This window comes from Meriones unguiculatus, chromosome 12 (assembly GCF_030254825.1).
Source record: "Meriones unguiculatus strain TT.TT164.6M chromosome 12, Bangor_MerUng_6.1, whole genome shotgun sequence".
NCBI lineage: Eukaryota > Metazoa > Chordata > Mammalia > Rodentia > Muridae > Meriones > Meriones unguiculatus.
Genome location: NC_083360.1, coordinates 39,651,747 through 39,672,980, shown reverse-complemented (window position 1 = coordinate 39,672,980; position 21,234 = coordinate 39,651,747). Strand labels below are relative to the sequence as shown.

General features: G+C 44.4%; 1 protein-coding gene across 5 annotated transcripts in view; it reads left to right on the top strand.

The window, feature by feature from the left end:
• The window catches only part of Ddc (dopa decarboxylase), an 82,780-nt gene extending 64,576 nt beyond the window's left edge, over positions 1 to 18,204 (top strand). For 4 of the 5 annotated variants that reach the window (XM_021647185.2, XM_021647183.2, XM_021647184.2 and 1 more), the window contains exons 10-15: positions 4,364 to 4,440; positions 8,209 to 8,228; positions 11,286 to 11,384; positions 13,500 to 13,601; positions 16,881 to 17,098; positions 17,790 to 18,204. In XM_021647185.2, coding sequence (XP_021502860.1) covers positions 4,364 to 4,440; positions 8,209 to 8,228; positions 11,286 to 11,384; positions 13,500 to 13,601; positions 16,881 to 17,081 — 499 coding nt within the window. In that variant the 3' untranslated portion in view covers positions 17,082 to 17,098; positions 17,790 to 18,204. The remainder of the gene's footprint in view (positions 1 to 4,363; positions 4,441 to 8,208; positions 8,229 to 11,285; positions 11,385 to 13,499; positions 13,602 to 16,880; positions 17,099 to 17,789) is intronic. The other variant, XM_060365681.1, reaches the window with a different exon arrangement.
• Positions 18,205 to 21,234: the final 3,030 nt, after the last annotated feature.

Genomic DNA, 21,234 nt, shown 5'->3' with positions numbered 1-21,234 from the left:
CAGGTCAGGGTTCATTTCCTCATAGACAATTTCTTCTTACTGTGTCCACACCTAGGGAGAGGGGTGAGGGAGCCTCCTAAGGAACTTTTTATAAGAGCTATTCAGTAATTATTTTTAACTAAGATTGCACCACTGTAACCTGATAACCTCAGAGTCCCCAACTCCTAGTCACTTCAAGATTCGGATTCAACATTCAGATAGCAGCTAAAAGAAACTTTTTAGTTCATTTGAATCTGAGCATTATGAAATTAAAACAAGAACAAAATTATTTTATACTCTAGTGGTCTTAGGCATGGAGTGCCAGGAAATAAAATAATAACCAGTGTAAACTAAGAAACTAGATAAAATAGTGGGTGACAGTACATAAAATGTAGGTGATGGCAGCTTCAGTGTCTGTGATGAGGAGGCTTGAGGAATGCTTGGGGAGTGATGGGGAGAGATTTGAGTGAGGAATGAACAGAGGGCCTGGGAGCTGATATGAGGAGGGAAAAGTGCCCAGGACACCATGAATTGGCTCTTTCATTCACTGACAGGTTATTTATGATAGGGAGGTCAGGAGAAGGCCCTTTGGGGAAGTGACATTTGACCAGACATCTGAATAGGGAGAGAGAATGGGCAGGAATAAGAGAGTGTGTGCAAAGGCCCTGAGGTAGAATGAACACAATGCCTAACTCAGATTTGGTTGAAAGAGTTGCAGATTTTTTGGTTGGAAGACAGCTTTGAATTGGTTTCAAGTAAGCAGTACTACATTTAAAAAAAAATGGTGGTTTTATATACATGTGCTTCTTTTCAAAATGTTATTCTCATAGTCAGAATGGGTTAGAGCTGAGTAGCCCCGGGCAGGGCACATGCTTTCAGGTTCAATACAGCCCTGCTAGGCAGTTAGGCAGTCAAGCACAAGATTCTCAGAAAACACAAGCTTCTCAGTTGTTCACGGCATCCCTGAAGAAAGGGCCGTGTTAGATGGCAACAGCAGACTTTTGCCAAGAAGCAGCACACAGCTGAGCTCTCAGGCTGCGTGGAAGGAATTCTACTCTTCTCTGGTCCTCACTAGAAGTGACAAAGGGCTTGCCACAAATATCCTTGTCAGACATTTACTGCAGTTCCGGAGCTTTGCATAAGAATTTTACCTTCTAAGCAAACGCTTGCCATTTCTGAAGCACTTCACAGTTTATCTCACCCTCAATAGCTCTGCAGGGTCAGGAACTGCTCCCCTGTTTTATGGTCGAGGAAGCTAGAGCTTAAGGCTTAATCCAGAAATACGTGGTGGCATGCACCTTCAGCCTCAGCTACTCAGGAAGTTGAGATAAGAGGGTTTACTTCAAGCCAGGAGTTTGAGACCAGCTTGTGCAACAAAGAAGATTCCTTCAGAAAGAGAGATAGAGAGATAGGTGGAGAGAGCTGGGGGCAGAGCAGGGAGGGATTTTTCTCTTGTGAAAGGGTGCATAGCGATCAGTATCAGGGCTGGTGCCCTGATGTCTTAAAGTGCAGGGCTGAGCAGAGCAAGATGGAATTCTGCACTTTGTGCATACCATCTTAGAGCAGATACAGGATGCAGCACGTATCTGACACACCCATGCACTGCAATGTGCTCAAGGAACCCAGTGGGATCATTCATCACGGGCACAGAAGAAGCTGAAGAAAGGGGTTGTGTTTTGGCTAAGAGGGCCCGACATTAGGCAGTCATTCTGTTTCAACTTTCACTCAAACAGTTATTGACTGTGTTTTCTCTCGGAACACTACAAAAGGCCCTGAATTTTAGCCCAGAAAGTACAGCCTAAAGGCAAAAGGTCACCAGCTAGACACAACATCCCCATCCGGTCTTTTCCCTGTGCAGCTGCCTTCACGGAGGGGTTCTGCGGAGCATGCTGGGGGTGGGGGAGGGCAGGGGGCTCCCTCTGAGTGTTTGCAGAGAGCTTTAAGGGAAGATGGCGCCTTGTAAGGTGGTGACCCGGAGTCACTCAGATGATGAAATCCGAGAACTTTTCCAATGCTCTTTTGCACTGTCCTGAACATCTATCTACTAAATAAGAAGAAATCTTTTGCTAGTCTTGATATTGCAGTAATGTGATCTGCTCTGTCAAAATAGAGCACGGGGCAGTCACAGTCAGGAGATCTGTAAACACAGAGGCCCGAGGTGGCTAAGCCTCAGACCCTGCAAAATGTGGCACAAGTCCACAGTTCCAAGGTAATAAATTTTTACAGATATGTCTTAAGGTTTCACTAAAGCAAGAAACAAATATATATATTAATTTGTTTGGTTTGGGAGTGTTTTTTTGTTTATGTGTTTTGTTTTCTTTGTGCCTTGTTTTGTAATCTTTAAAATAGAAGTGCCTTTCTTTTGTTTAATGAAATTTCGCCAACAGTTTGCCCATAATGTAGCATAAATCCTTTGGTTGACTTCTTTAAATATTAAAATGGACAAGATAATGGAAGTTTCTGAAACTGGCAATCACCATAAGCATAGTAAATAGTTTCTTAATGAATTCATTATTTTGTTCATAAGCTTTTTACTGTTTGTTTGGTACTTTGAGTATGGAATGATCTGTTCAGCGCTAACATCTCTTTACTATCAGAGCTGCAGAAAGAATTGACAAAGCCAGATATTAGTCTCTGTTCTGTCTGGTTAGATAAATGATCTCAGGAAAGATTAATAAAACAAAATTAAAGAAGGGCTGGGATGTAGCTTGGTGTTGCCTCTCTGATCCCACATTGAGGTCCCAGATTCATCCCCCAGCACCACAAATGAGGAATTAAATAAGCAAGTGCACACTGACCATTTGTGAAGACAGTAAAAGGGTATGGCTGTTAAAAACAGCAAGAGGAATACGATCAACAACTACCCATACAAAAACTTTTTTTTTTTTTTTGCCAAACCAAACTGACAGAATAAATAGAAAACCCCAGAACTCATGCGCTATGCCTGTAAAATATTCAAATTTGTCCTTTCTGCAGTTAGTCGGGGGAGGTTTCAGTCCAATCACAAGCGTAGTTCACAGGGAACAGCAAATGTTGCTTAGTTTCAGCTTCCTTCCAAAACCAGATGAGAGGTCCAGAAAGAAAACAAAACAAAACAACATAGGATAACCCCACAAACTTAAAATTTTGAATTTCAAGTCAATAAATCTCTTGTGTTATGTGATTTTTGCAGCATTCTTTGCCCCCAATCTGCCAACACACTCTTCCTCTGCAAAAAAACCCTTTCAGTAAAATCCAGTGATGTTTAAGAAAAATATTATAATGGTCCAGAACATGTGTATTCCAGATATGTGTGTTAGAATGTTAAAAAAATGTCATTTGTTATGTTAAAGAAAAAGAAAGTTGTCACATCAGGTTCAGAAAAGGCATTAGTGTAAAATACCCCTGCTAGACAAAAATCAAAGGATGTGCCACTATGCCTGGACCTAACTTTGTATGTTTGTAAAAAGTCGTGTTTCTTTATTTAGTGTGTGTGTGTGTGTGTATACCGTTTTCATGTACTGTCCAACACAAGGCCTTTTAGTAAAACGTAGCCAGCTCTGTCAAAGACCAGAAATGCAAATGAAGAACACTGTGATAATGATGGGCTGTCGGTGTGGCTTGCTTACAGAACGAGGCTCTGGATTTGATCTCCAGTAGCAGAAAAACAACAACAAAAAAATCCCCAAAAAAACCCAAACCAAACCAAACCAAAAACAAAACAAAACAACAACAACATAGGGCTAAAATCAACACAGAGAAAGCCACACTGAAACACTACTGATCGTTTGAAAACAGAGGCCAGAGGCCCTCCATACAAAACGCAAAACAACAGAAGCCAGCACAGCGTAGAGCCCAGTATGCTGCTACCCATTCAGCAAGGTGTGTTTTCTGAGTTGTTAGTGTCAGAGCCTGGGCACTGGCAGCCCTAACAAGCTAGGCTTGCCCGCCTCAGTATGCCAACTAAGAGGTGTAAAAATGATAAACAGCAACAAGATTTCTTCAGTGTGGCCACATTGGGAAGAGAAACAAATGAAGAGGCCCAGTGACACTTCCACCCACATTTTCTGGGTACAGACATGGAAATCAGGTTTAAATAAAGACCAAGGGATATGCATAACTAAGCAGTCCTGGTCAATGTGTGGTCTAGCCCATCACTGTCCTGGCTCCACTGTCTCCAGTGTAAGTGGTCTGACAAGTCTTCAGAACTGGGTGAAACCTGTTTCTGGGAGACAAGTTACCCTCTGGCTTTTAGCTTTTTCCCTTTCCCAGCATGAGATTCCTGGGGAAATTCCAATCTGTGTTCTTAAACATCTGATAGCCAAAGGGAGGGGTACAAATGTCTTTAGAGTATCTTTATTCCTTCTGGAATTTACAAGCCCTGTCTTCTGTTCTCTCAAATCAGGGTGAAAAGGAGAACCGACTTAACAGGAGCTTTTAAAATGGACCCTGTTTATCTGAAGCACAGTCATCAGGACTCTGGTGAGCAGGCTGTTTAGGGGTCCTTTCTTTCAGTGCTGCCCTGGCCACGCCGAAGAAGTTCATAGCGCCATCCTCAGGCGGGCTCGGGGGAAGGAGGCTCTGTGCTCCCCTAGCTTATACTCACAGCTCCTGCCACGCTGTGCTGAGTTGGGGGTGAGGGGTTAGATTTCTCTAGCAGAGGATTTCCCTCTTACCCCAGAAGCAGCAAGAGCCTGAGTTTCGGGTGGGAGTTAAGGCCAGGAGGAGTGCAGCCATCAGTACAGGTTCAGGCGCGTCTCCCAAGAGGGAAAACACGTAGAATACTAACTGTGCTGACGGCTTTCCTAAAAAACTATACCGTGAAGGGGAAAAAAAAAGGCAAAGGAAGCAAGCTGGATAGAGAAGGGATCGAGGAGAAAATAGGAAGAAAACTTAGGTAGGGCTGTTTGTACCAGTGCACACTTCTTGCTTTTGGTGGTCGCCTGGCGGTGTTGACGTGACAGTTAAGGAGGCTCAGCGTCTGCAGAGACTGACGAGGAGGAGGACCAGGCATTGAGCAGCAGTTTGAGGGCGCACAGACTTCTGCTAGGAGCCGTAGCAGGAAGCCTGCAGTAACTGGCGTGGCCTCTAATTTAGCCATGTGCTTCCCAGAGAGCATGGCCGAAAGCAGACACAATGAGGTGTTTGAGCCATGGTGACTGTGTAAGTCATCCGCTTGCTACAGTGAGATGCCTGAGGCAATTAACTCATGTTTCTAGAGGCTCAAGTCCAAGACGGGGTAGCCCCAGAGATTTGGGCCTTTGTTGAAGGAAGCACATCACGGTGGGAGCATGTAGCAAAACAAGTGCTCACATTGTGGCATATTTATTTCATAAATCAGAGGAGGGGAGGAAAGGGAAGAGAAGGGGAAAAGAAAAACTGGTGGGCTGTCATAATCCATTTTTGAATGCACGACTCCAGGGACCTAAAGAACATCCCAGTGGGCCTCACTTTGTAAGGGTCCAAAGCATCTCCCGATAGCACCACTGCAGATCTTCCCCTCCTCCCTGTCTTCTTCTTTATTTTGGGAAGGGGGGGTTGAGGCAGGGTTCAGGGTTTCTCTTTGTGTAGCCTTCCTGGAACTTGGTTTATAGACTAGGCTGAGATCCGCCTGCTTCTCCCTCCCCCATGCTGGGATTAAAGCATGCACCACCAGTGCCCAGCTGCCAAACACTTCTTTCCAGTCACTATCTACTGGAATTATAGCGGAGGCTTAAGGTACTGACAGAATTTTCCCTGGTACAGAAAGAGACAGGGGAGATCCTGCCAGTGTCTCCTCATGGAGCCCTGGTATACATCATAGCTGAATTCTTACAAAACATAAAGTACCACATTCCATGTGTCTATTATCCTTTGTAAGCCACAGCTGCCAGTACAAAATCCCAAGTCAGTGCAGGCTGGGGTCTGAGGGGCACCAAGAGAGCAAAAATCTAGTTTTCCTGACAAGAACTTCTACTCCACTATGTAGCCAAGAATGGTGACCTCATACTTCTGATGGTCTTGCCTCTACTCTCCTAGTGTTGGGATTGCAGAAATGTGCCACCACACCTAGTTTATGATTATGGGGATCAAATCCAGGCTTTTGTGTCTGCAAGGCAAGCACTCTACCAACTGAGCCTGTATCTGAGAATTTTTTTTTTTTTAATATATAACAGAAAAAAATGCTGGCTTCTGCTGATGAAAGAGAGAAATAATTTTTCTCATTAAGTAGGTTTTTCAGATATAATCTGTATTAATAAAGATCTATTTTGAAAAGTAGAAAAGAATTAATGCTAAACTATATTTCCTAATTCAACATTCCAAATGCAAATATTTCTGTATTAATTACTTTTCTGTTGCTACGATAAAATATCATGAGTAAAAGAATCTTAGAAAAGTGTTTATTTTGGCTTAAAGTACCAGAGGGACTATCTATTGTGTTGGAAAAGGCATGACAACAAGCAGGGTTAGACAAGAACAGGAAACTAGCTGGTCACATTTTCATCCACACACAGGAAGAGAGGGTGAGAGCAGGAAGTAGGGCGAGGCTATAAAAAGACCGCCTCCATGACAAAATTTCTGCAGCCAGACTCTGCCTCCCAAAGGTTCCATAACCTCCCCAAACATACCACCAACTGGGGACCAAATGTTCAAATATATGAGCCCATGGGAGACATTTGTTATTTAAATCACAGTCGTCAATATATTGTACATCTCACAGTTTTAAATATTGTCTGATTTTGTTGCTTTGATGTTCCATTTACAAGCCGCCTCCACCAAAATAAATTATGAAGTTTTAAAGATTAGGAGGCCACAGTGTGTAAAACAACCAGAAACATAGGAGCTTGCTGGTGTAGGAGAGGAGTTGGCATTGTTTGTTTGCACTAAGTGATTGTACAAGGAGCCTACGTATTGAGGCCAGCCTTCATTCATCCCCAATGACACAGACTCATGAAGAAGCAGGTTTTCACGCCTGTTCTCTATTTCTAGAATTGTCTGTATCTAAATCCTTCTCTTTAAAGTGTTCAGTTGTACCCTTCCACCATGTTTCCTGCACTGAGGAAATGTTCTAATTTTGTGCTGTCCACATGGCAGCCACTAACCCACAGCAGGAAGATGACACTTGAAAGATGGCTCATCTGGCAGAGCTACGTTTTCAATTTCCTTTAGTTTCATGCAACAACGTGATTAAAGTAGCTGAATGTGGCTAGCGGCACTCTATCAGATGGCTCAGGCATAGACACTCAAAGTGGGAGATGTCATCCATTCATTTTCACTTATGAGTCATGTAGTTATTACCAGGTACCTTGGGCCTTTGTGAGTCACTATCAGGTTATTTTTGACACTGTGCTGCTGCCATCAGGTTTGTTTAAGAGCTCCATTGCTGACAAGAAGCTCCAAAGAAAAGGTCAGAGTGTGGGATGGGAACTAAGGACCTTGTATAACTGTAAGCTCTGTCTCAGAGTTAATCAAAAGATAAGCTGAGACTAGGAGTTATGCGTATCCCCACTTTTATTGCCACTTTTATCCTAGTTGAGAAAATACTTAGACTTCAGATGTCCTGAAAATAGAACTTGAACCCTCCTGTGCAGTGCATGATGGGTATTAAGTTGTCCCAGCTGAAACGACCATGCTGCAGTAGCTATGGCCTGAAAGCAGGGACCCATACAAGTTGCAGCATGCTTTGCCTGGCCTGTGTCTATGGAGGAGATTTCCAAGGCGGCTGACACTCTAATGTGCCCAGTGGCAGGCAGGGCTGCAGCCCACCTTAGTGTTCTCCCCTAGTCTCTGTCCAGGACACTCTGGAAACTTTGTTTTGTGACTCCTCACCTGGCTTTCTTCCTCAGGCTGTTCTGGGATCTAGGGCTCTAAGCAACAGAGGACACAGAGTGCAAAATAGCCTTTTCAAAATTAATGTGGGGTCACTGGGTCTAGGATGAGGAATTTGATAGAGCAGCTGCTTTGTGCCAGATGCCAGCCAACGTCCTTGAACGTGGAGAGGAAAACTACCTCCCCCCACTTACTATTTGAATCATTCTTTGTATGACCCGCTCCATTAATAATTCAGCCTTCCAAGTGTGTCCTGGGCATCCTGCTCTCAGGGACTTCCCTTGAATCTGTTACCTTGAATGAGCCACAAAGAACGCATAACCCTAGCCAGTCAGTCCTTGGGTGCTTTCATGTCTGTCCCAGAAGTCATCATTTATAAGCCTGAAGGAAGAAAAGATACCCTTCTCTAACTGCCTCTCTTTGTCTTTCTCTTTCCTCCAGGCCTCATCACTGACTACAGGGTAAGTGAGTGGTTTTGTCCATTGTAATCCAAACTGACTTGCCAAGGGCTCCCTACTGTGCCGCTGCTGTTCCCCTGCCCACCCACCTCCTGAGCAGCAGTCCACGAGAGTCCACCTTCTAAATGTTCTCTAATAGACATATTAGGTAGCTTTGCAGTTAGCAGCTCTGCCAAGTCCATCAGAGATCTGAGCTTAGTAGGCACAGCCCTGACTGCCTTCTAAGACAAGTGGAAAGAGACTTGACTTCAGCTCCTGCAAGGGTCATCTGCACAGCCCACGTGGCTCTCTTTCTGCCTTCTGCTGTGTGCTCGGGGCAGAATCCTGAGGAGTGCTAAAGCATAGTTGGAGAAGAGCCAGCTTCTTGGACAGGAGACTGTCGTCTTGGCAGACTTTTTCTTGACTCGCTTTACTTCTTTCTCTCTTTCTCTTTTTTTATTCACCACAAATGTTTTCTGGATTTTGAAAACACCAGGTTGTCCCAGCTTTGCTCTGGAAAGGAATTTGGAACCGCAAGTAATGCTGGGAGGCTTCTTCCAAGAATAGAAGCCAAGCCGGCCGGGAACATGAAGGGGCCCACTGCATCTGCTGCCTCTCTGACTCAAGAAATGACCTGGCTTGCTTGCTGGGTGGGGAGGCGGGTGTGCCTGTGAGCACAGGACACTATCAAAGCGTCTTGTCCGAAGTAGTGAGGCTAAATTCTTGGGGCAGTATGTCAGCCGCTGATAATAAGGGGTAGCAAGATTATCTCTCTTAGACATAAAGTACCCTTCCCTCTTCTGGTGGCAGCTGCAGCCTGGCAGGTGCAGGTTACCAGGGAATCTTAATTATAGCTCCCTCAGGACAGAGTTTCAGGGAAGTTTGCACCATAGGGAAAAGCCAGAACATGTGCAGATGCGGGTATGGCCAGGAGAATGATCCATTATCTCATTTAACTCTGTACACACAATCCCTAGTTAGGCTCCAAGTTACCTTTTAGACAGCGTTACTTAAGGGATAATATGAGACTAATAGTAAAAGTAGTTTGAAGATAAGATCACTTACAGTCTCTTCGTCCTGACATTGCGGTGGGCTTTGGATTTGTATTGCTTTTGTGGGGGTACGATCCCATACTCTTGAGGAAGAGCTCCTGATCTTTGCTAACCTGAGTCTAGAAACAATTGTCAAGAGAGCTTCCATTATTTTAAAGTGAACTTGGCCTGGGGTCAGATCTCCCTCCCCACAATGGTATTTAAGCTGTGTAGAAGCAAAATTTAAAGAACAAAACCCACAAATTTTCCACATCCTGTGGCCTCATGGTCCCATTTTGATTTTATGCTCTTGGTAATTATATGCCTACTGAATAATAATTCAGGAAAGCCAGAACCCTTCATAAAGAAATAGTTCAATAATAAGAAATTAAACTAGGCTGGCGTGGAGGCAGAGACAGGCAGATCTTTATGAGCTGGAGCCCAGCCTGGTTTACAGAGTACAGAACAGCCAGGCCTGTTACACGAAAAAACCCTGACTCAACAAAACAAACTAGGGAGATACGATGGCGCACACCTTTAATCCCAGCACTCAGGAGGCAGGGGTAGAAGGATCTCTATGAGTCTGAGGCCAGCCTAGCCTACCAAGTGAGTCCATGCCAGCCAGGGCTACATAATGAGATTCTGTCTCAAACAAAAAGGAATTATACCAGAAGCATATATGTACAGGAAAAACAGCATAAGCTTGGTGTTGTCCCGAATTTCGTTTATCCACAGGGGAGAAATTGTGATACTCAGCTCGGTTCAGGGAGGAAAAATTGTGTTTAAAAATAATCTTTGTATCTGGGTGAGGTAACTCATACCTCTAATCCCAGCTCCCAGGAAGGCAGAGGCAGAGGCAGGCGGATCACTGTGAGTTTGAGGCCAGCCCGGTCTATAAAATGAGTCCAGTACAGTGAGAGCTACACAGAGAAACCCTGTCTAGAAAAACAAACAAACAAATAACAAAAAAATACCCCCCCCAATCTTTATTTTCTGCTGGCCCAGCTGGTGCACTCCTGTAATCCCAGCACTCAGGGAGGCAGAGGCAGGCGGATCGCTATGAGTTTGAGGCCGGCTTGGTCTACAAATCCAGTCCAGGACAGCCAAGGCTACACAGCGAAACCCTGTCTAAAGAAAACAAAACAACAACAAAACTATTTTCTGAGAAGCAGCACTGAGCTGGCGTTACTTCTTACTTGTAGGCAGAGAACAGTGGACTTTAGGGTGCTCCTCCTAACTATAGAACACCATCTCATACCCAGCAGGGAGAAGTGTGTTTGTCGCTCTCTCCACAGAATAGGAGCCGAGACACTAGACGAGAAGGGCTCCCCTCCCCCAGCATGCCCTTTATAAGCACAAGTAAAGAATTTCAAAGAAAGCCAGGAAGTACTGCAAGGCCGTCCTCCCGACAGGCCTGTGTCTCATCGGTGTCCTTTCCTACGTGCTTTTATTGCATTTCCAACCATCATCCATCACCATCAAGAAGAATGTGAGGAGCCAGTGTGAACAGCCTGTCAGCTGACCGTCTGGGAAAGCTAGGAGAAGCAGAGGGAGGCTCCTTTGGTAAAAGGGTATTAGGGGTCACTCCGCAGAGGTCAGTGAGACAAAGGCGCTGATACTGTTTCAGAGTGCAGTGTCAGTGCATCCAGGCAGAGAAAGGCAGACACATAAGGGGTTCGGCACCCTCTCTCTCTGCCCGGATGACCTCCTGCCCCCACGGAAGCTGCCTGGGGCAGGACCACATCTTTCCTATTTCTTCCCGGAGTACCTCCTCTGGTGTGCGTTCAGCAGACATCTGCCGAGTGAAAATAGTAAACTTCAGTGCCTCTCAAGCAGGATTTCTCTGTCTTCATCAACACGGGATGTGAAGACAGCTTCTCCCTTTTCCTCTCCCCCACTCACACATCAAGTTCTTTGCCATTCGGGCTGGGAAATGGGCATTCTATAGGAAACTGGCTGTTCCCAGAAGAAACCGTCCAACTGAGAAGTTGAAAAGGAGCCTGGTTGTTAACATGCTTCTCACTGACGCGTTCTTTATATTTTGTTTCAGCACTGGCAGATCCCACTAGGGCGGAGGTTTCGCTCTTTGAAAATGTGGTTTGTTTTTAGAATGTACGGAGTCAAGGGACTGCAGGCTTACATCCGCAAGGTGACCACCTTCTTTGTTTATCGGAATAAAAATCTCAGAAGTGAGCCCGGCGCTGTGGCGCATGCCTGTAGTCCCCCAGCACTCAGGGAGCAGAGGCAGGCGGAGTGCTGTGATTTTGAGGCCAGCCTGGTCTGCAAATCAAGTCCAGGACAGCCAAGGCTACACAGAGAAACCCTGTCTCAAAAAAAAAAAAAAAAAAGAAAGAAAAGGCTATGTAGATCACTGAGATACGCATTCAGCTACTTTGAGGAAGCACCGATCAGTTCCAAGCCCTACTACCCTACTTTTTTTTTTTTTTTTTAAACAGCTGGGGAAGCTGAGGCCTGAATATGAGCCAGGACTTGTCTACTCGTTTAGTCAGATGCAGAGCCCACTGACTTCAGCTGAGTCCTTTCTAAGCCACAGCACCATCTTGATGAGGCAAGCATGCCTGTGGTTTCCAGCCTGTGGTGGTGACAGCTTTCCCCTTAAGTCCTGGTACCCACTGCATCACCAGATGTGCAGCCAAAGGCAGGGGCCGAAAGGCTCGGGCCGCCCTTCTAGGACAAAGATGCAGAGTAAGACATTTGTTTGCAGAGGGCCTGTCACATGCTACAAACTGGCATCTGTTCAGAACTGCTGTAAGGAAATGTATGCGAACCTCAGGCGTTGTGGGAAGCTACACAGAGGAAAGACCTAGAAACTGAGTGTGTGTGTAGATTTCTAAGATAGTCCCTGATCCAGTTGCAAAAGGGATAAGGAGGGTGAGTCAACTTGGTGTATTAAGAAAGAAAGTCGGAGTGATTTATCAGTCAGAGGTGATGGCGACTTTCAGTTCAGGACAGCTCTCTGTGATTAGGCTATGGAAGGTTAAAGACACAGCACAGATCTTTCTGGAAAGGCCCCAATCCTTTCTTAACAGGAGACTGTAGGAATGGTCAAAGCGGCTGTTGTTCCCCGGTTTGAGCTAATTGACGATCACTTCAGTCCTGAGTCTTTGGTGCCCCCTGGTGGGATGACCGGGAAGGACAATTGCTTCAGTGGCGTTTCCCACCAAGCTTTGTGTAGGCCCCTCTTAAGCATGGACCCTGTGGCAGTGAGTGCTGGGTGCCAGGAGGTTTCAATTAGCTAAGTGTGGGCTTGGACAGTGATCGAGTGTGTACTCCGCAGATCATATGTGGTTTTAATCAGCTTTTGAATTCTATAAACATCTAGAGATTAAATAATGTTTTCAATACGATCACATAGCTTGCTTTCTTTCTTTTTAAATAATTTTATTATTTTGGAGATTAGGGTCTCACTATGTAGCCTTGGTTCACCTGGGGCTCAGTCTGTAGCTCAGATTGGCCTCAGACTCACAGAGGTCTGCTTGCCTCAGTCTCCCAGGTGCTGGGATTAAAGGCGTGCAACGTAACACCAGAGGGCACGAACGTGGCAGGCAGAGATGACTCCAGCCTATCAGTTGGAGTCAGGCTGGGACCACTGCCCCTCCCTACTGCAGAAGTGACACTCCTGTGTTAGGCAGCTGAGCCAGGAAACGAGCATAAGGCCTTGGGATTGACACTTGTCATCCCTGAGCCTCAGTTTCCTATCTGCAAATTAGTAAAAGCCAGATCACAATACTTTAAGCTATTCCGAGGAGGTCAAGGTAACCTTTCTTTCTTCTAGAATCTTCGACTACTTCTACACAATGTTTGTTACAAAATTATAAGAGAAAGAAGGGTTAAAACATTTTGATACTTACACAGGAAAAATGAATGCTCTTTTTGTTTGTTTGTTTTTGTTTTTTGAGACAGGGTTTCTCTGTGTAATAGTCTTGACTGTCCTGCATTTGCTTTGTAGACTAGGCTGGGTTTGAATTCATAAAGCTCTGCCTGCCTCTGCCTCCCACGTGCTGGGAGTAAAGGTGTGTACCACAACGCCTGGCTCTTTTCTTTCTTTCTTTTTTTTTTTTTAACTGGAATCCATGTGGCATAGGGCAGATGAGTTTCCTCCTCCAGTGTGGGAAATACTGGTGAGGAGACAGACACTGCTCAGAGCATGTGAGTGGATAATAGATGTGCAGTGGTGCAGGGTGGCCGGGTTAGACTTAAGTTGTGATGAAAAAGATAGCAAGTCTCCCTTCCGTTTCTCCAGCATGTGAAGCTGTCTCATGAGTTTGAGTCTCTGGTACGCCAGGACCCTCGCTTTGAGATCTGCACGGAAGTCATTCTTGGGTTGGTCTGCTTCCGGCTAAAGGTATGTAATGCCAATTTCAGCCATCTTTGTTTTCCTTGAATGAGATAAGGTATTATTCATGTCATCCACATACAAAGTTGTGTACCAGTTGTCAAGGGCTACAGAACATGACCTGTGGTGCTTAGGAGGCGGTGCTGGCTGGCTGACTGGCCCAGTAGACTCTCCTCCATGGACTTGCTGCCCAGTTTCCTCAGATATGATTGGATGCTTTCCTCTTGACCCAAGGCCAAGAGTCCATCCAATACCCCTGGAACTGTAATCCTCTGCTGAGTTGTCGGTGGCCTCAGTAACCAGGTCACCTGTGGACACACAGCATCAGCACATCTGGGAACTGGTTAGATAAATAAACCCCACTGTCCCGGTCATCTGGCTATATATACCTCGGCAAGATTCCTGCACTAGAGGGGGCACCTGGGCTCTGTGCTCGCTTTGTGAGGGAAGCCTGCCCAGATCGGCAAGGGAGTAAGCTATCTTTGCAAAGACTTACACAACCATGTTACTCAAAAGGCCCCTGCTCATCACTGCCTTATAAATGAAACCAGATGCTCTGGCCATTGCGAAGATGGCTTTTAATAGGCCAACAGTTTTATGTTTTGTTTTCTTCCTCCTTGCCTTCCTCTTCTCCTTTTTTTACAGTACTGGGATGGAACCCAGAGCTTCACACATGCTGGACAAAATCAACACTATATTACATCCCCAGACCCCAGACCCTGCCTCCTTTTTCTTTTCTCCCCTTTTAAAAAATAAGATGTTACCCAGGCTGACCTGAAACTTGCAGTCCTCCCAAGTAGCTGGGTCTGCAGATGTATGCCATTACATCTGACTGGAAGTTACTGAATCAGTTCTAAAGGTGTTGCCAGGAGGCCTCCTTGTCCACGCCTGGACAGCAATCATGAGAAGGAGCAACCTGGGGTGCATCATTTTCATGGTGCTATACCTCCACCTCCCGTCTCCTTCTCTTAGATCCTTACAGCTTTGAGCATGGAAAATTCTAGGAATAGCAAGCACTGACCCAAAAGCCATAGAGGGGTCCCATGCTTTCTGCAAGCATAAAATGTAGTGTCTGGGGGAGATATGTAGAACAACCAAATAAGTGGGGCCACATGTAGCCTGTGTTGGATGCCTCAAGCATACATGCCTCTAGAGTTTGGTGTGTGGACCATGGAATGTGCTAGGTCTACCAACATTGGTGTTGGCATTGTGTTGACTTCTCTGTCCCCTAGTAGGTATTTGTTTTCATTGTTGTAGGATGTTGCTGTGGGATATTTTCAGTTTTTTAAAAAATTTTGATAGTTTTATTGAGATGTAATTCATTTTGGCCTTTGGCTTGTCCATTTGAGTGTTTTTTTGCTATAGCTATAGGGCAATGAGGCCATTACCATAATATAATTTTGGGACATGTTTGTCTTCTTTAAAGACCTCTTGCCTTTTTTGGTTGTCTGCTTTACTCTTGACACAATGTTGTCAAGGCTTAGACTATTGGTGGCTTTGTATAATTTAAGATTATACCATATATACTTTGCCTCAGTTTCTGCTCCTTCTCACATGCCTGGTAGTATGCACAGCCCTCACACACAGAACCCTCTGTACTCTTCAGCTAAGAAGCCTTTTCTTCTGTGAACCTTTGTTCTCTCCTTCCCACGTTTATGCCTTTTATCTTAAGGAAGCACATTAGTCAAACACTAGTACTTGATTTTTTTTGCCTGTATAACTATACAGTGTGATTTCCCCCCCTTGTCCTTGTCTTCTCCAACCTCACTTTTCAATCTTTTCCACCCTTGATGGCTTCAACAAGCAGATGTTGTGGCTGTTCATGTAGCCCAGGCTACCCTCAAGCTGGGTATATAACCTAAGACTCTTGAAAGGATTTTCTCATCTTCATCTCTCAGGAGGTGAGGTCACAGGTGTTCACCACTCCGCTGGCTTCAAGTAGCATCCCCTATACAAAATTTGTTTTTGTGGCACTGGGGATTAAAACCATGGTGTCACAGGTGCGAGGCAACTGCTCTCCTACTAAGTGCTGTTTCTGGTCCTGTGGCCCTTGATTGGACATAAAGTGTGGCACATTACAATGGCATAGTTGCTCCTTTCTCCTTCTCCCTGGCCAGACTCCTTTACTCTTACCTGTCTTACGTTTGCCTTTTTCATTACTGCATCTCTGATAATTTCTGTTTGCTTTCTGGTTCTAGTTCACAGAGATCCTTTCTAATCCAAATCAATCAAAAATGGTACACAACTTTTCCCAAGTTTTGTTTTTTGTGTTATCTGAATTTCAAATGTGTCCTCTCATACTGAGTCTTTGTTTGTTTGTTTTTTAAATAAAGTTCATCCTCTTAGTACCGTATCTCATGTCTCCGTCTTCCAAACATGGCATTTACAGCATCCTGTAGTTCCTTCACTGTGTATTTAAGATTTTCTTAGGTGTCACACTCAGAGCCATGTGTATCTGTCCCAGGCTAAGCGCAGGCCTCAGTATCCAGCAGGTATTCAGCTGCCATGGTCTAGGCAGAGGGGCCATTTCCCTTCCCATGCATCGTCCTACCTCCTTAAAGTCCAGAATAAACAGTATAGCTCTGCAATGGTCTTATGACTAGGGAGTGATGCCTGAAACCAGCCCCCTTATATGTTTTGCTTGACTAATAGTCTTAGAAGATGGGAAGCCACTTCATGACAGTTTATACAGAGGAGTGAGGGCCTGTGTATTTGGGGCCCAGCTGGAAAGTGTAGGCTTCTGTGTGTTGTTTGATAAGGCCCTCTTATCTCTGGTCAGTCCCTGGGAGTGGAGTGCACTGGCCTCTCTGTCCCCAATTAGTTGACTATTCTCTTTTTAGAGAGCCTGTACAGAGCTCAACTATGTTCCTGCACTTACAAAAGTCCTTTCCAGATTCTCACAACAGCTTCACTGTGTTATTCCACTGTCTCTGTTTTTGAGACCTCCTGTGCATTCTAATGTTTCTAAAGCTGTTCTACTGTCCCAGAGACCCTGTCACATTGTCCATACTCATCTATTTGTTGACAGTGCCTCCCTGGAGGCATCATCTTTCTTAAATAAACTTGGAGGATAGGAAGGTCAACTTCTGATAATACAGATGGTGGAGAAGTGCTATCACAGGGAGAAGTGATCTTATACATTTTTTAAGCCTTGTTAGTTATTTCATCAAACTTTCTGGCATCTTATATATAAATGAAAAAGGAAAGAAGGTTTTTTTGTTGTTTACCATCTCTGGGTGTTACCAGACTTTGTGTTATATGGTGGATATACTTTTTAATCCCTCCAAGGGCTCCAACCAGCTGACTGAAACCCTCTTACAAAGAATAAACAGTGCCAAAAAAATCCACTTGGTTCCCTGTTGTCTCCAAGACAAGTTTGTGCTGCGCTTTGCTGTGTGTGCTCGCACTGTGGACTCTGCCCACGTGCAGCTGGCCTGGGAGCACATCAGAGAGTTGGCAAGTGGTGTGCTAAAAGCGGAGAAGGAGTGAAAGCAGAGCTGCGTCAGGTAAGCTGTGCCAGGAACATCCTGTCTTCCCCCGCGTGTCAGGATTCCAGCTCACTCCCAGCGTGGCCACTCAGAGCTATGGGGCTGGGCTCCACTGTAAAGTGGAGAACTGAAGCATATTCAGTCAGGAGAAGCAGGAAGAACACCATGTGTAGTGATTCCACAGACGAATTTGTAGTAATTTCTGTGGGAATAAACATTAATAATGTGTAGATCTTGCTCTATACTTTTCAGATTCCCCCAAACAGTACGGACCAAAGCAACTATCAGAACAAGCTTTAGGTACATTAAAACAATAAATGAGGCTGTCATGTGACTATCAGGCAAGAACAAAACTGTGATGGTAAGGAAGGGCAGGCTTCCAGGCGGCTTACACAAAGAGCTTTGCAGACAGCACAGCTACAGTGCTAAAATTTATCATTAGCGATGTCAGATTGGCAGCATGAACTCTTCAGCTGAAACTACTTATTGTATCGTTTCACTGCAGAAACAGCATATTCCTTCTCTGCAGTCAATTTAGGAGTACACAAAATTCTTACTTTTTATTATTTTATTTTCATTTCTGTGGTGCTGGGAACGGAACAAGAGTCTGGGGCCTTCTAGGTAGATGTGTTATCACTGAGCTACAATGCCAGCCCTCTTTATTTTCTAACTTAGCCCCTAAGTTCATGCTATTTTTTTCTCCCTATAGAGATTAAAAGTTGAAAAGAAGTACACCGAAAACTGGAATGAGACAAAAATAACCACCACCTTGTGTTCATGAAATCACGCTTCTATGTGGCCTTGTGTGTGTCTCCAAACTTAATCAGAAACCTATGATTGACTTTTGGGTGACTTATCAATGAAGAAGTATTTTCTGTATTATCGAGGGAGAAATATTTTCTGTGTGGAAAGCTAATGTCAGTGGCTCTAGCTTTTGTTCTTTATGTGGCTGTGATTTTTGTTAATAAAATGTCTTTGTGATTATAAAGCCATTGGTGGCAGAACAGGCTTATAGAAATATTATCCAGGGCAGTCTTTGGTCTTAACTTCAGATTGTATCTATGGCTGTTAATTTGTCTTCTGTGTGGCTAAATGCTTAATAAACAATCAGTGTGCAATATTAACTGTATTGAGCGAGCATTTTGTTTTACAATGTATCATACTCATTCTTGTGAACTTGACTAACCCTTTCAAACATTTAGTCATCATGTGTATAATGAAAGCTTGGTGTATGTCAATCATTGTTCAGATGCATTAACAACACTCAAGTTCTGCTTAGATTTCATGAGTTCAGCTTTTAGGTATGTACTCAAATAATCTCATTATTATATGATATCATTCTGATTTTAGAGAAAAAAATTTAGATTTATTTTTCAGTGTGTGTGTGGTGCACAAAGAGGCCGGCAGAGAGCATCAAATACCCTAGAGCTAGAGTTATAGGTAGTTGTAACCCACCTAATTGTGGGTGCTAAAGCTCAAACTTAGATTTTTTTTTTTTTTTTTAAATTCAAGACAGGGTTTCTTTGTGTAACAGATCCCTGGCTGACCTGGACTCTGTTTGTAGACCAGGCTGACCTCACACTCACAGAGATCTGCCTGCCTCTGCCTCCCGAGTGCTGGGATTAAAGGCGTGAACCATCAAACTCCAGCAAGGGCAGTATGCACTCATAGCTACTTAGCCTTCTCCTCAGAACCAACATGTGTTTTTACTTTAAGATTAATTACTGTCCTTCAGAGACTTTAAAAATGTCAGTGGCATTAAGATGGGGTCCTTATGTTATTAGAGATGTGGCAATTTACACTGACTATCCACTTGACAGGATCTGGAATCATCTAGGAGGCATGCCTCTGTGTATGTCTTGCAGGGAATTTCTACATAAGGTTGCCTACAGCCACTCCCCTGAGGGATTATTTTGATTGTGTTGCTTGAGATGGTAAGACCCACCACCAAAGGATCCTAGACTGCACAAAAAAGGAAAACGCTAGCTGAGCACCACATTCCAGACGGTGGTTGTAACATGGTCAGCTCCTTTATCCTGGGTTGCTCTTCCATGACGAACGATATCCTCAAACTGTGATGCCAAACACACCTGTTTTCCCTTAGGTTGCCTCTGTCGGGTTATTTTACACAGCAACATGACAAAGTAAGACCGCAGGTATATTTTGAATTTCAGATGCCTCTGACCTTTGTGCAAATGTAATGATGTGATCTGTTTTTTGGGAATATTGGCACATATGAATATTCTCCGTCTGACTTGGTCAGGACATTTGTTACATAAATGAAACAGATTTGTCATTTGTCCTGATGTGGAAGCAAGGGAAAGTATACTGAGGCCACCAAAACGATTTGTGGTAGGACCCCTAGGGTATGAAACATTCAAATTACTGAATTGAGGTTGATGTGCCTGCATTTTACAATGATTGTTTTCACTCCTCAGTGTGCCCTTGTGAATGCTGAAAGGCTTGGAGATGACAAACTACTGCCGATGATATGATTGCCCTCTTTTTTTGCACAAAGACTTCCATGTAGCATGATTTTTAAAATAATTCTGGCAATACGGTTGGGACCTGAGCGTGAGGCACATGGGTCGGTGGCTTGTGGCATAGGACATGTTGCATGAATGGGAGGCAGGAGTTATATGAAAGGCTGGAGTATTTCTTTCTAAAACTGAATCCTTAGGGAATAGAGTCTAAGACCTCAGCTTTACGTTCAGACACAGAAAGGGTACAATCTTGTCTACCATGGCTCATTTTTAGCTTACGCACTGTCTTACTGGAGTTTCTACCGCTATGATAAAACAGCGTGACCAAAGCAAGTTAATGAGGAAAGGGGTTGACTTGGCTCACACTTCCATGTCACAGCCTGTCACTGAAAGAAACCAAGGAAGTCACTCAAGGCAGGGACTGATAAAGACAGCATGGAGAAATACTGCTTACTGCTTTGCCTTGTTTGCTCTCCTACAGTAATGAGGCCCACTAGCCCAGGGGTGGCACTGTTGGCAGTGACCTTGATCTTCCCATAGCAATCTTCAATCAAGAAAATGTCCTACAGGTCAATCTGGTGAGAGCATTTTTTCAGTTGAGGTTTCCTCTTCCCAATCTTGCCTGTGTCAAGCTGATACCAGCACACCCATCTACTGGCCTTTCTTCAACGTGGTGCTCAGACACCAAAACCCTCAGCCCTAGAAAAAGGAAGAAGCACTTCCTCCCAGTTAACTAAATCCTATACCAGCACTTACTCGATGCCAGGTGCTGTTATCTATATTTAAAAATACCAACCTAATACTCATTTTACAATTCCATGAGATAAGATGCATTACTGTCTCCCTTTTATAGATGTGAAGACTGAGGTACCGGGAGGTTTGCTGACACATGTCAGTATCGAAGAGATAACTGGTACCTGAGCTAGGCATGCTGTCCAGGTAGTTGGGCTCTAGAGCCCACCTTCTCTCCTAGTAAACTGTGTGGTCACTTGTGGCATGGACTCCCCAGGACCAACCTTGTGCTGGTTAGTTTGTTGTCAAGCTGTCATAAAAGAGAGTCCTCTGGGAGGAGGAAACCTCAATTGAGAAAATGCCTCCCTCAGATTGCCTGTATGCAAGTGTGTGCTTCATATTCTAAATTAGTGATAGATGTAAGAGGGTCCAGGCAGCTGGGTGGGATCAGGATGGTACAGGTGGCCCTAGTTGTATAAACAAAACAAAACAAATCAAATCAAAACAAAACCAAACCTGAGTAAGACACAAAAGTAAGCCAGTGAGCAATGTTTCTCCATCCCTCTGCTTCAGTTCCTGCCTCCATTTTCTTGCTTTGAGTTCCTGACTAAACTTTCCTTGATGGTAGACTGCTGTAAGATGAAAAAACTCTTTCCTCCCCACGTTGCTTCTGATTATGGTAATTATCACAACAGTAAGCAAATTAGGAGAAAGTTTTTTAAGGTTAGGTGGCAATGAGGACATTTGGTGCTTATGGGACAAGCTCCATTTTTATCTGCCTGGGTAAACCTTGCCTCTGATCTCAACTATATGCTATCAACATAGAATTCAGTATGTCAAAGCCAGACATGGTGGCACACACTTTTAATCCCAAGTGGATCTCTCAGTTCAAGGCCACGCTGGTCTACAAAGCAAGTTCCAGGACAGTTGGGGCTACAC